Here is a 13,953-nt window from a genome sequence, read left to right as displayed (position 1 = left end):
CTATTAAATAACTGCTGGTAGTTATCGTGTTTATTACGAAGTTCGATCGATAGAATTTGTAACGTTTCATAGTTTATTCTATCACGGCCAGTCATTCTGGTACGAATCGCAGCGCGTAGCCGTTGCATGAGTGTACGATTCATACAAAAAGTACTATATAAGTTTAAATTGTTTTATATTTTTGTTACGCCTCTCTGTGATATGATAAGGGCACATTCACCTCACCCTGTATATGCATTAATCTTTGTATCTTATTCATTAAGGTGAAACTTTTCGAAGAACAATCCTTGCCAAGCCCTTTCTAATTACATTATCGGGTTATTGCTCGTGCGTACCATCGTATTGCGATGATCAGACTGCGGGAATTCGTTTGTGAATCTCAAAGTGTACATTCGAAAGTCGCAACACACCTATTGTACATTAAACGGACTTAAGGGAATTGTTAAAGCGTTTATAGATGACAATGCTACACGGACTGGATCCATTGAATCAGAATCTTCCTTCGAAAACAGTCGCGTTTGGTAATTATGTTACTATTTTACATGTTGACTGTCGAATCGATCCTTCAAAAATCCCACAAAGTCGTAATAATCTAATTAATTATACCGAAAGTGGAAATATAAAAATTATGGTGATCATTCCTTTAATTCGCATGCCTTGATTTTTCTTTATTGTGACAAAAATTAAATGCTGCTCATTCTTCAACAAAAAATTAGTACATAGCCCTTGAATATTAGATGAACCATCGTAAAAGTTTGAAAAAGATCTGCTGCATAGTTTTTTCAAGAAAAAATCATAAAGGTTATTTTATTTTGAGCGTTTTAAACAGGGCTAATAAAATTTGGTCCATTCAATTATATCGCAATGAAAACAATTAACTTCGAAATGTGGCAGTCAACGTGTTAGATAGAAACCGAAAAATAATTTTGAAAGGATGTATTGAAAAATTTGTAAAACTCGTATGTTTTGTGCAAAAAACACATTAAAGGTAAATATTAGCTTTAATTGATTCAGTCTGTGGAATACTTTTTTCTAAAGAAAACTGTGAGGGTGAATTATCTGTGTACCATCGAGGAGTACTCATCATGTGTGTACTTTTACTCCTTCAGTTTCCTGATCTTGGTGTTATGTGTCTGTATTTTTAAAAAAATCTAGATTTATTGAATGGGAAAAAACTGAAGAACTACACGGGATGATTCGTCTAGATTTAAATATTGATTTTAGCAATAGTAACATATCCCTTAAGATAAGGTACGTTCGAGCTTGTGCTTGCGGAAGATATAAAGGTGTATCGTTACACATTAACATTGTATTGTATTTAATTATAAACCAAACCAACAAAACAAGAAAAAAAACAAGAACAACAACCACCTTGCATTAATACTGTGAAGAAAATATATTACAAATGACAAACGTTAATCGCTATACAAACGTGTGATAAGCACACGGGAGATCACGTTCTATTAAACTATACATGATCATTGTTAATCATGGTTGCGGTTCTATTTACACGATTCGTTTACTGAATAAATTCGAAACACATATATTTGAAGTAACAACTAATGCTTTCTATTTTCTACTATTCGTGAACCTGGATCCTTATCGTCCTAAAATTACAAACAAATAATGAATCATCTCTTTTCTCAAATTATTTATATTTTTCTATCGAGCAGCAAATTATTTCACGAGGTGCCATTTTGATAATTTGGTAAACCTGCTTGTAGTCTTAGAATTTTATAGATATTCTAAATAATAAAATTTATTCGATATATTTTACGAATAAAGAATATATTTCTTTTAGCAATAACGCAGGGAAAAAGTTGTAATGAAAATTGATTTCAGCAGAATGTCGTTGATGATGAGTCAGTATGAACTACGAAATGGTACTTGTCCAATCTCGTATCGCTGCTTTGTTCCATTAAAAATTGTGGGATTCGAACAAAGATAAAACTTCGAATTATGCGGTCAGTGTTCAAAGAAAAATAGATCAATAAATAATTCTGGATCCCTAGATTGTCCAGATACCGTAGAATTGATGGTGGTCCCACCCACATTGCGTGATTTCGTCGAGGATCATTGAAACGAACACCTTGACTTCTGCCATAACCTCCAAGCACAATGAACAGGTTCGAATACGTCGAGGCACGGTTTTATCCGTGTGAAAATCATGTTCGTCGTGACATCGGTGTGCGATTATACGACGGTGATAACAAGGTATTTAAAATTAATTACAGTATTTGAATGAAACGAAACATAACCTACATCTGTTGACAGACAAGCTTTGAAGGCGGTGAGCTCGTACTCACAAGTCATAGAATTCTTTGGGGGAAACCTGGTGACATATCTCGTGGCCATACTTGTCTTTCGCTGTCGCTTTGTCATATTATTTTCTATGAAGAAGAAGTTCCTAGTCCGTTCTCCTTTGGACGTAGTAAAAAACTCATCATGCACCTCTCCGAAGCCACGAGCAGTATGTTTTACTTGTATTTTATATTTAAATACTCAATCATATTCCTATAATCTATTATTTTTGCAGATAAACTGCCTGGCCCATTGGACAATAGTATTCACAATCACATAAAATTATCATTTAAAGAAGGTTTAGATTCAACCTTCATTGTCCACTTGTCAGATACTATTTCGAAACGAGCTTGGGAATTCACACCCATTCCACCACCCAATGATTACAATGTTAATACTCAGAATAGCAGGAACACTGCAAAACCGCTTCCACAAATAAAAACTAGAACTGGAATCATAGGAATAGAGAGAAGCCTTCAAGAGCAACAGAAAGCGACAGATGACAGTATATCAATGGCTTTTCAAGATCTCAGGAAGCTCATGGAAATGGCCAAAGACATGGTTTCCATTTCGAAAACCATCTCAGCAAAAATACGGGTGACTCTCGACAGCTACCTTATAAAATTGACATTCATAATCAAAGACCATTGCAGGAGAGGCAAGGGGATATCACGGAGGATGAAACAGTCAGATTTAAGTCTTACTTAATGAGTCTCGGCATTGACGACCCTGTGACTAGAGACGCGTACAGAAGCAGCAACGAATACTTCAAGCAATTGGCTAAACAATTAGCTGATATCTTAGAAGAACCTATTAAAGTCAATATACTTAATAATTACTGCTGATAAAAATCGACGAATGTATAGTACAATTAATCAAGTCTATTTTGTAGGAAGTTGGAGGGATGATGACGTTAACAGATGTTTACTGTCGCGTGAACAGAGCCAGAGGCTTGGAACTTTTGTCACCAGAAGATTTACTAAATGCCAGTAGACAATTAGCGCCTTTAGGTTTGCCTGTAGTGCTGAGAATTTTCGATAGCGGAGTTATGGTTCTCCAGATTCGATCTCATAACGATAGCGCTATAGTTGACTTCATAGCGGACTTAGTAAGTAAATTTAGAAGAATTTTTACACAGGTTTATATTTTTAAATGCATCGTTTTGTACAGATAAAAGAAAGAGGATCGCTAACTGCGGAAGAGCTTGCTCAATCAGATGGTATATCAGTCCTCTTAGCTCGTGAACGATTACTAGTCACGGAAAAATATGGAAAAGCATGCAGAGACGATACAATCGAAGCTCTCAGATTTTACCCGAATTTATTTTTAGAAGGAGACGACTAACAACAGTTCCCTCGCAATCGCATAATTATAGAAACATGTTACTTCTTAAGCAGATGTACTTTGTCCACGACATAGAATTCATTATGAAATGTTCATATATTTTTTGTGCCTTTACATTTTACATACATAAAAGAAAGAAAAATATTTTTAAAAATATAAATAATGCATTGATTTACAGATAGAAAATTTATTGCCCATAATTTTAGATTAATATTTATTGCAACCGTTTTATGATCATCTTTCAGATTAAAATGAATTCGCAAGAAATCGACTGCAGTTGTTTAGGACGATGTAATTATTGGGTTTATTACGATCGAAATAAATCTTGAAAATCTTTGGCAAATTTCTTAATCATGCGAATCGCAGAAAAATGCTATGAGCGCATAAAATTCGCAGTCTGGTAATAAACAATAAAATTTCGCAAATCCATATGACATTGCTTTCGAACGATGGTTGTATTAACGTAAGGCTACCGATATATAATTGCTAAATATTCTACAAAAATATCTGTGTATCAATAATTATGTATAAACATTTGTAAATAAACAATGTTACAAATTTCGCTTATACACCCCTGTTTAATTATAGCTCTTAAATATAAAGAGGCTTTGAAAAAAAATGTTAGCTCTGGAAAATTTTTTAAACTGTTTAAAAAATTTGTCGAAGTATTAATAGAAAATGACTGTCTTGGTATTGTTGCCAAAATTGGTTTTATTTTAAACATGTCATGTAAAAATTGAAATGATCACAACGGTAGATGTGTTTTTACTTAAACCTATTTGAAGTTGTCAGTGATTAGTATGTGGTTATACAGAACCAATTACATTTCGAGTAATACAGTTAATCTATTAGTGTTGTACTAACACTTCGTAATCCCTGCAAGGGACTTCTTTTCCTTCGTAGGGAATATAAAGTACGCCGTGAGATCGTTGTATCTGAAATTAACAAGATCAATGTTACTGATATCTTTACTATTACTTAACAAATAATTACAATTCCAATTAGTACGCTAAGAAAATACTTTCAAGTGACAACAATGATCAGGTAAAAGACTTCAGTTTCCGTCAACTAACATCTATTGCGGAAATGCATATTTGACTCATCGAGTGCGTAAAATATGTAATTGTAGATTTAAAAATTTTGTCTGTCAAGTCGGTGCATTTTTTAAAATCTATATTGAAGGGTGAGCCGTGTAAGGGTTAAAATTAAAGTTTTAAAAATAATTAAAAATAAACCGCTATTGGTGGCTGACCTTTCCACCACATGGAACCCCCTGGTGGATTGTACGACCAACATAAAGCACCTCCCCATCCATTGTCCTTCCACCCTCAATTGCACCATCTGGGACGTAGCCATTTGACGCATGAACCCATTTAAATTCGGCTGGCATCAAAATCTACTCAAGAAAAAAAGCTGACTGAATCTGTGTAAAAGTCTCTACTGAAGCATAGTTATAGCAAGGCCGTAAATTGGAGCGCTATGCAATAGTAAATTAATCGAAAGAGGACTCGAGCAAGAGAGTGCGAACAGACTGTTAAAATCTAGTTTCTAATTTGGAAACAGCAGGGATTATGTAATGAATTATTGGTTTTTACTTCGAAATCGTGTTTCATATGCTCCTGTCCAGCATGACAAACGTAGGCAACGCCGTGTTCCGGCTTCACCTTCGCTGGTAGCATGTCGCCGTGATGAAAAGCACGGCCGACAACAAGATTTCTACCATCTAAATCACTGCCAATCGAGACCATTCCTGGCACCGTGTAACGGGCTCCCGTAAATCTCATCCATCTGTATCCTACGACAAAGATTAACAGGATCATTATAGACCCTCGATAGTTAATCAATAGACTATCTCCCTTCTAATTCAGTAAATCTTCACACAAATAAAAGAGTTCATTTTGTATCAAATATTGATTGAAGACGTTTATAATTTTTGATTTAGATATTTTCTTTTTCTTTAGGAAATGTAAAGTACGGTAAAGAATTCGATAAAAATGAACATTCTACATTTTAGGAAGAAACACGCCTATAGCGATAAGATTAACAGAAAAGCCAAGATAACGATAAGCAATTAGCGCACTTCTAAAATTAAAAAGTTCCCTCCTTATCACAGGTGCATTTTCGTTTATTTTACAATCATAAAGGTTGAAAATGTATAACACTACTTCGATACTCTTAAAAGATAGAAATATTTAAAAATATTATCAAGTATTAGATATATCTGTTAAAAATTTTAATGTATTCTGTATAATCTATGGTCTTACAGCCATTGTGCAGTATCGCGTTATCAGTTGCATTAAATAACAAAAGTAACACGTAACATGTGTCTCTGCGTTTCATATGTAACATTAAATGATTCATAAAATTCAATGAATTGAGAATAATAAAGCAGCTTTCTTAAATGCTTCTCACTCATTTTTGTCATAAATGCAAAAGATCTACAGTTTAATAATAAAAATGAAGCATTGATATTTGTCACACGGCAATTTTCAGTGTTCGTCGATGAAGATTGACAAAATTGATTATACAAAGAAAAATGATACCATAAGAAATGTTAATCGTAATATTATAGTCACGTCACAAATTGAGGTGCTCACCTGTCATTTTTATATACGGAGTAAGTTAACTAACAATATCCGAACGCACGTCCGTTCTCTTGCACGATCCAATCGAGAATCTATTGAGCAGAGCCACAAGTGCAATTATGTACCTAGTGTCCTCTCTTCTGTAAAGTAATATCTTATCATCGAGAAATTTTCGTGATAACGTTCGTACACAACATACAATTTGTGTTATTGAATTCAAGTAATCGTACTACTATTGGAAAATATTTGATTGTATGCAGCATTTGCAGATTATCGATTCGTGATTATTATTTTATCGCTTCTGTTTAGATAAACAAATAAATTTCATCTATCCAATAACGAATTCATTGTTCATTAAAATGAACATTAATACGAGACTATGGCCTAGTGCACATCGCGTGAAAAAAATAACAAATACTTTATTATTATAGCAAAAATTCTATTTCTACGAAATAGTACTCCGCTTATCAATTAGCACTCATTTAACGTGACCCACGATCTCTTTCAATGTTTACTGCTGTAAACTATTTATTGGTGCAACATTCTCTATCCCTAAACACTTCGGCTGTTTTTTTGTACATTTTTTTTACATCTTTGCACTATTCTTTATAACGGGATTTGTATATATTAATACGTACAGATACAATTGAAAAAATTGTATGTACACAATAAGGTGTACAATTTATTGTGTGTTGAAATTCATGAGCAAATTGAAATATAAATCACTGATAAAAATGAGTGGAAGAGAATGAGTCATCTTACTTACGAGAAAATTCGTCTCCTGATAAGTTAGGAGATCACGGAAAGATGATTCATGATATATTAATGAAAACTTGATTGTCAAATCGAGGCTTCAATCTTAGATTCACTATACGATCGTATAAAATCGTAAAATCTTCATGAGAAGCATTACAGTATAATACTCAAATTCAATACCTTCGTATATTTGGCAAAGTTTTCGTCTCCGATTTTCAGGATTTTGGTATCGGACAGTGTTTTGTCGCGATAACGTTAATCTCGTTTTTCCTTTAACAGGCGAAATCTTCTCATATTTCGTCAAACCTGAGAGACGACTATCTTTCCAGGAAGGTGCCCACCTTGTGACACGATTTCGAATTTCTATTTAAACCCAAGTGTCCCTATCACAAAGGGGAACTGTCTGTCTTCAATTTAAGATCGCGAAATTTCGAAAATCATATGAAAATACGTTTTAAAAGTGATTCGAAGGCTCCCCTTAAAATCAAGTCAATTTTGACCGAGTTGACGACCGGGTTTTAAAAATTTTTTCACATGATCTTGTAATCATTTTTAAACCTAAATTACCCTGTCATAAAGTACTATCCACCCACTTTAATTTGAGGCCCGAAACATTAAAAAATTCCTACGGGAACACATTCTAAAATCGTCTTCAAGTAATCCCTCAAACCTCTATCATTTTACCCCATGCTACCGAATGAGATTTATCTCCGGTGAGATAAGATCAACATGATCTTGAATTTTCCTACAAATGTAAATGATTCCATCTAAAAGTGCGATCTTTCAGCCTTAATTTGCATTTCCCAAAATGAATAAATTATCTCGGGAGTATCTATTGAGCAGAGCCGCAAGTGCATTTATATTATGCTCTTAATGTTCTTTCTTCTTATCATCGAGAAGTTAGTGCACAACATACAATTTTTGCTTATTGAATTAGCGTAATTGTCTACTATTGGCTTTTTAGAAAAATTTGTTAGTTCAAATTTCGTTTTGATATCTTTTTTAGATCAAAAGTTACAGCGAAATGTGCGCCGCGCCGCACAGTGGGCAATTTGGACAAAATCGGATTAAAAATCAAAGAACTTTCGATAGAAATGAGGTAGAGGTAGATTTCCTCCAAATTGCCCATTGTGCGGCACGCGGCACACAGCGGTCAATTTGGACGAAATCGGATTCAAAATCAAAGTACTTTACCTCCAGATTGCGATTCATGCGCTCGTTTCAATAAGGTAAATTGCGGAGGAACACGTCGAACAGGCAAAGCACGCGATCAGAGTGGGGGCAGAGAGGATAGTTATAGCACAGAGGAGGTACAGGAGTAGACCCGGGGGCCGGCAGGCATTTGGCCTTGACTGTCATGCTATGTTACGCTGTGCCTTTTTTTCTAGACATTTTACGTCTTAAATAAGTAAGTAATCAATTAAAAATGCATACCACCGTGTTTGTATATGTCTTTGCTACGTCTGTACAGAGCCTTTTTTCGATACGAACACTAAATCTCTCGAAATTAAAAGAATTTCTGCTGTGTCGGACCTTGCTTGTATGTACCAGACCGGTTGGTACCGGTGCTCGGCGTAGATCCATTGAGAGGGATGTTCGAGAGATCTGTTCACTCGTGTAAAATCCTCCCTGCCGTAAGTCCACCCGAGTCGCCTCAACGCTAGTCGTTGCCTGGCGGCAGGTGGGTGGGGGAAACTTAGGGTATCGTTTGAACGCTTCTCTCGGCCATCGCTCTTCGTGAAGACACGTCGGGTATCGATGCTGGCTGGAGTTGGGCTGCAAGCATTGTACGCGTCGTCACCCTTGAACCGGAGCCTTCTGCTCTGGTTCGGTTTTGTTTCTCTCTTCGAAAGAATCAGAGCCTTCTGCCTGATTCGCTCTTCACCTCCCGTGGATCGGAGACTTCTTCTCCGATTCACACCTTTTGCTCCGCAATAATTACTCGATATATGCTAAATGGTAAAGTGACCTTTTCCGTCTGTGCAAAAGTAATCTTCCCCATTTAGCGATCTGCGAAATTTAGTATGTAATATTGTAAATCGTCATTGTAAGAAAGGGAGTCAGAAGGAAGCGTGTTGAATTCCTTCTGGCTTCCTTTCGGGTCTCTCGCACAGCAACCTCCTCGTGGTGAGACCTGGGCAATCGGTATTATTCTCTATTTGTAAGAACTTTTAGTATCTTACAAATCGAGAATAATATCGAGCTAATAGCTGCTGATTTATAATTTGCAATAACATTGTAAAATAGAATTTAAGATTTACTAATTATAAAAACTTGTGTATTTAATTGAATTGTGTCAGAATTTACTTTAGGCTAGCTCGGGATGGGCCAAGGTGGGCCTTCAATGCTTTCCCTATTTTCCCCTGGTCCACCTTCAGCTTCTTGGTAAGCTCCTTTGAATTACTAACCGAAAATCACAGTTTTTGTTTCGGATTAACTTGTCATTCAATGAACATCGTCAGCTTTTTTCCTGGATTTCTAATTGAAATTTGCTTCTGAATTTTTCAAAAGTTCCTTTTCTTAAAATTGATATTTTTTGCCTAAAATTGGTATTCCTTCGGTCGGAGGTCCTTCCATTTATCATAGGTGTATGGTCTAAGCTTCTCGTGGATCTAGTTGCAACATTTATCGTTCGTCAGTGTAGAGGGCGTAAGAAATCTAGTTGTTGTTAACGATGTCGGTATTTCAGATCGTGAGACACGAAACCCCATATGGTGATTGGGCTACACGATTATCACTAGACAGAAGTGCCCTCTGTCTTTCATTTCTGTAGTTTAGTATAATAATAATCAGTGTGTGTTTATAAAAAAATCTGACATAAGTTAATGGTTATTTTGTGTAACTTAATAAAATTATATTTAAATTTATATTCGAGTGTTCGTGTTGTGAATTCGATAGCGATGGCAATGACGTCTTATAGCAATGATGGTAAGAATAGTAATTTCTAGGCAAACTTATATATTTTTGAGGTTAAAGCCTAACCTCACAGAACTGATCTAATATTGTGCTATTCCAAATTTAAGGAGCGGTTAAGAAGAAATGTCCTTATATGGAAAAATGTTACCGAAAAAATCCGATTCACTTCAACGAGATGTCACATCCACATCGTGAGTAATACTTATTAATTTCGAATTTTTTCCAATTTTCTATTCAATCAAGGTAAGCAAGAAAAACAGTGAACCTTTCATTTCAGTGGAGAAACTTGTAATAAATCAATTAGAGGGAGAGATCAATGTACCTGATGATCCAGGATTTGAATGTTCTGATCGATCCCTCTTAATAGATCAATTAAAAATACTGCAAATGGTATTGAAAAAGCAAAAGAGTAGTAATCAAAGTAAGACACAATCCGTAACAAAAGTTTCCACTACCACAAGCAAAAATCAGGGGTCCGATCAGAGTTTAAAGGACAAGATAGAGAAGCATAAGCAAGCAACATTGGGAAGGAGGGATAATAAATTAAAAGAAATGGACCAAGTGGCTGGAGCACTTTTCAAAGCTTCTAACAGCAGTAGTAAAAGCAGCGTAGACACCAGCAAAGTAAACGTAATGAAGGAGGAGTTGACTAAACTGAAACTGGTAGAGGAGAGAATGCAGGAAGAGGAGCCTAGCCAAGGAAAAAAGAGAAACAGTAGTTATAATAATGATCAGAATGAAATTAAAAAGTCTAAGTCAAATCATGATGATGATATCGAATGTATTCAGACTTTAATTAGAAGTTCAGACAGTAGTCATAGTTCTTCTTCCAAGAGCACATCACTGATAGAATCTTTCCAGCAATGTAAAACAGCAAAGTCAAGAGAGGAGCTCAGAGAGAAAGCTATTAAAATGATGAAGCATCACGGTCTAAAGGTGTCTGTAGTCGAGCCAGGAAATTTTGCCTTGAAGTACGCTCTTTCAGCACCATACCACCTATTCTTCACAAGGATACAAAACGCAAAAGAAACATACGACCAACAGTTCTCGATAACATTTCCTGAAATTCTGGACATCAGCTTGGGAGAAATAGATTCTAGTTTACAAATTAATTTCATGGTCGATGTAGGGTGGTTGTGTTTACAATACTTGCTGGCTGGTCAGCGAACAGATATGCTAATTTTATACGGCGAAAGGGTCGACGAGGAGAAAGTGGGTCTGAACATCACCATGCTCCCCATTCAAATGCCGAGCAAGTTTGGCTGCCATCACACCAAGGTGATGATCCTAAAGTACAAAGACAAGGGCATAAGAGTGGTAGTGTCCACTGCAAACTTGTACTCAGACGATTGGGAGAACAGGACTCAAGGGTCTGTGAGATACTGTTCAAAGTGACACGCAAGAAGACTGCACGGTTCCGGAAATTGTTTTTTTGAGGAGGCCATGTAGACTTTGTAGTATACAGGGTGTCCTCAAAAAGGTTTCCTCTTCCTTGAAAAGAGGTGATTCCTGAATGTCTTTGTGTAGACAAGTGTGTAGCCTATCTCGAGACGCATTCATTGACCTATAACAAAGTTAAAAATTTAGCTTAGCTAGATGGAAGCACGTCGTAGTGAAAACTAGTTTTCCTCGAAATCGGAGACCCACCAGGCAAAAAACCATTAGAGTTTGTCAGTACTGGCTATGTAACTATGTATTATATAGTCTATGTGGTCTTATCCAAAAAGCGATTTCTGGAACCGTGCAGCCTCCTTGTTAATATTTGTTTCTTTCGAAGAATGAACCTTAGACGATAAACAATTGGTTCTATTCTGTCCTGATCAGACTTTGGATATCGCCGCATCTGCCTCCGCTGCCAGAATCCGCGAATCCCGGCGACGGGGAGTCACCGACGGATTTTAAGAAGGATTTGGAGCGCTACCTGAACACGTACAGGCTGCCAGCTTTGACAGAGTGGATTTCTGCCGTCCGCAGAGCCAATTTCTCGTCGGTGAACGTATTCTTCGTAGCCTCCGTCCCTGGGAGCCATAAAAACCGCGAGTCAGAGCTATGGGGGCACAAAAAGCTAGCTTCTGTGCTCTCAAAGCACGCCACATTGCCCCCGGATGCTCCTCAGTGGCCAATCGTGGCCCAGAGTTCCAGCATAGGCAGTTTAGGCCCCAACTATGAGAGTTGGCTCCTGAAGGAGATAGTACCTTCAATGTCTAGAGAGACGGCGAAGGGTTTAAAGAGCCATCCGAATTTTCATTTCATTTATCCCTCGATTAAAAATTATAAGGACAGCTTTGATTGTCGCGTTGGGTCCTGTTGCTTGCCTTACAGCCTCCAGACGCATTCTAAGCAGGAATGGATAGAATCCTATCTATAGTAAGTGAAACAACGGGGCACATTTCCTCTGTAATGTCTCCCGTCACTTGGGAGACGGTAAGACGATTGAGAGCAGTGGAAGATATTTTTCCTGTGATCTAAGTGGATCTAGCGATTCACAGCTGAATCACCGGTGCGATCTCATTGGTGCATTGTGAGGTGGAGGGGATAGGATTGCGACGCTAAGGAGATGTTAGCGCGCGACGCAACACAGGATGAAATTTTTTGTGATTAAAATTGAAATTTATATATTTTGTTATGGAAAATGCTAGAGTTTGATGCTAGAGGGAACATCGTGTTTCTTGACGCGGGGGACCTTACGGAGGAAAGACGGTGTTTAGCAATTTTGTCTATGTAACGAGACGTTCGATTGACATCCTCAGCCAGTGGAAGGCTTCGCACACAGCCAGAGACAAAGCCATGCCTCACATTAAATCGTACACGAGATTCTCGCCGGATTTGAAGAGGATTGCGTGGTTCGTCCTTACCAGCGCTAACTTGAGCAAAGCCGCGTGGGGTACATTCCGAAATAGTCACTTCATCATGAGCTACGAAGCTGGCGTTATATTTATTCCGAAATTCATTGTACGTACAAATTACGGTTTATCAGACTGCGGATTTTTACAACGCACGACAAAAATTCAATTCCTGGATAAAAATGGCCAACTGCTGTGCGAGTTCTTTATCTTCCCTTTCTTAGGGTTCTAAAATGTTTCAAAAGAAGTCCAGAGTCTCAGTAGACATTTTTTAATATTTTACTGTACCGTTGAAAAATTCGACGAATACTGGACTGAGGATCTCTACTTAAATACATGTTTTTATGTCCTAGTTCATAAAAATTGCAATTGGAACAATTTCTTCATTTTTTCAAGGATTTTATCACGTACCAAAGAAGATAAAATCCAAAATCCGCAGTCTGATGATTAACGCTCTCTGTTCCTGCAAGACAGGAAATAAACATCCATCTTTTTAGACTGGTTCAGAGACATTTCCGGTTCACGAAGAAGAGAAGAACGTACCTGTGTTCCCCATCCCATACGATAGGCCTCTAAAGAAGTACGAACCAGGAGACAAGCCATTCGTCACGGAATTCTTTTACGGCCGTGATTGAGCGGACCTCGAGAGCTGTACAAAGTATCCTGAAACCCTGCATGCGGAACCTTATTTTTTAACTTATTATGCTGTACGAGAGAATTTTTTAAATAAACGGATCGATCATTTCTTTTGCAGTAAACGCCGTTAACGTTTCAGCGAAACGGTTCTGTTTCCTATACGCTCTCGCATATCCGGTCTGTTAGGGAACAAATGTAGGTCGGTAACGTTCAGACAAAGATTCCTCCAGACATGTAAAGGCCAAAAGCCTAGCTGCATGTATCGGATTTAATCGGCTTCGCTGTATAGCATCCATTGACATTTAAATCCTATAAGAATCCTTTGGCGAACGAAACTGTATCGCTTCCGTTCCACGCGTGACCCGATGGTACAAATCGACCTTTTACTTTCTTGATGACGCTTGACAGGAACACAGATTTTTTAACTGGGTAGTGCAGGTAATATCCAACGTTCTATCACTGTAATAATTTCTGCTCTATCGAGGAGAATCTTATACAAGATAGCTCGGACAAACAATTTTTTGTCATGGCAATCGCGTATAAAATTCAGGATTTAGTAGTCAGATACATAG

At 37.2% G+C, this 13,953-nt stretch overlaps 3 protein-coding genes across 3 annotated transcripts; 2 read left to right on the top strand and 1 right to left on the bottom strand.

The window, feature by feature from the left end:
- Positions 1–1,847: 1,847 nt before the first annotated feature.
- Vps36 (vacuolar protein sorting 36) lies at positions 1,848–3,964 on the top strand. The gene is made up of 6 exons (XM_076785107.1): positions 1,848–2,214; positions 2,275–2,470; positions 2,537–2,898; positions 2,955–3,119; positions 3,194–3,409; positions 3,472–3,964. The coding sequence occupies exons 1-6, from the start codon at positions 2,119–2,121 to the stop codon at positions 3,643–3,645; spliced, it is 1,209 nt and encodes a 402-aa protein (XP_076641222.1). The 5' UTR covers positions 1,848–2,118; the 3' UTR covers positions 3,646–3,964.
- A 372-nt stretch (positions 3,965–4,336) lies between these two features.
- On the bottom strand, positions 4,337–6,364 carry LOC143352545 (uncharacterized). The gene is made up of 4 exons (XM_076785143.1): positions 6,243–6,364; positions 5,241–5,440; positions 4,898–5,041; positions 4,337–4,580 (listed from the first exon to the last, which is right to left on the bottom strand). Exons 1-4 carry the CDS (start codon positions 6,247–6,249, stop codon positions 4,494–4,496), a joined length of 438 nt encoding a protein of 145 aa, XP_076641258.1. The 5' UTR covers positions 6,250–6,364; the 3' UTR covers positions 4,337–4,493.
- Positions 6,365–9,744: 3,380 nt separating this feature from the next.
- Gkt (tyrosyl-DNA phosphodiesterase glaikit) lies at positions 9,745–13,487 on the top strand. Its single transcript, XM_076785103.1, has 6 exons — positions 9,745–9,914; positions 10,010–10,093; positions 10,180–11,272; positions 11,727–12,269; positions 12,653–12,854; positions 13,243–13,487. The coding sequence occupies exons 1-6, from the start codon at positions 9,812–9,814 to the stop codon at positions 13,378–13,380; spliced, it is 2,163 nt and encodes a 720-aa protein (XP_076641218.1). The 5' UTR covers positions 9,745–9,811; the 3' UTR covers positions 13,381–13,487.
- The last annotated feature ends 466 nt before the right edge of the window (positions 13,488–13,953 follow it).

Source organism: Halictus rubicundus, chromosome 3 (assembly GCF_050948215.1).
Source record: "Halictus rubicundus isolate RS-2024b chromosome 3, iyHalRubi1_principal, whole genome shotgun sequence".
In the NCBI taxonomy this organism is placed as follows: domain Eukaryota; kingdom Metazoa; phylum Arthropoda; class Insecta; order Hymenoptera; family Halictidae; genus Halictus; species Halictus rubicundus.
The sequence above is the reverse complement of the archived record's forward strand: the minus strand, read 5'-3'. Positions and strand labels throughout refer to the sequence as shown.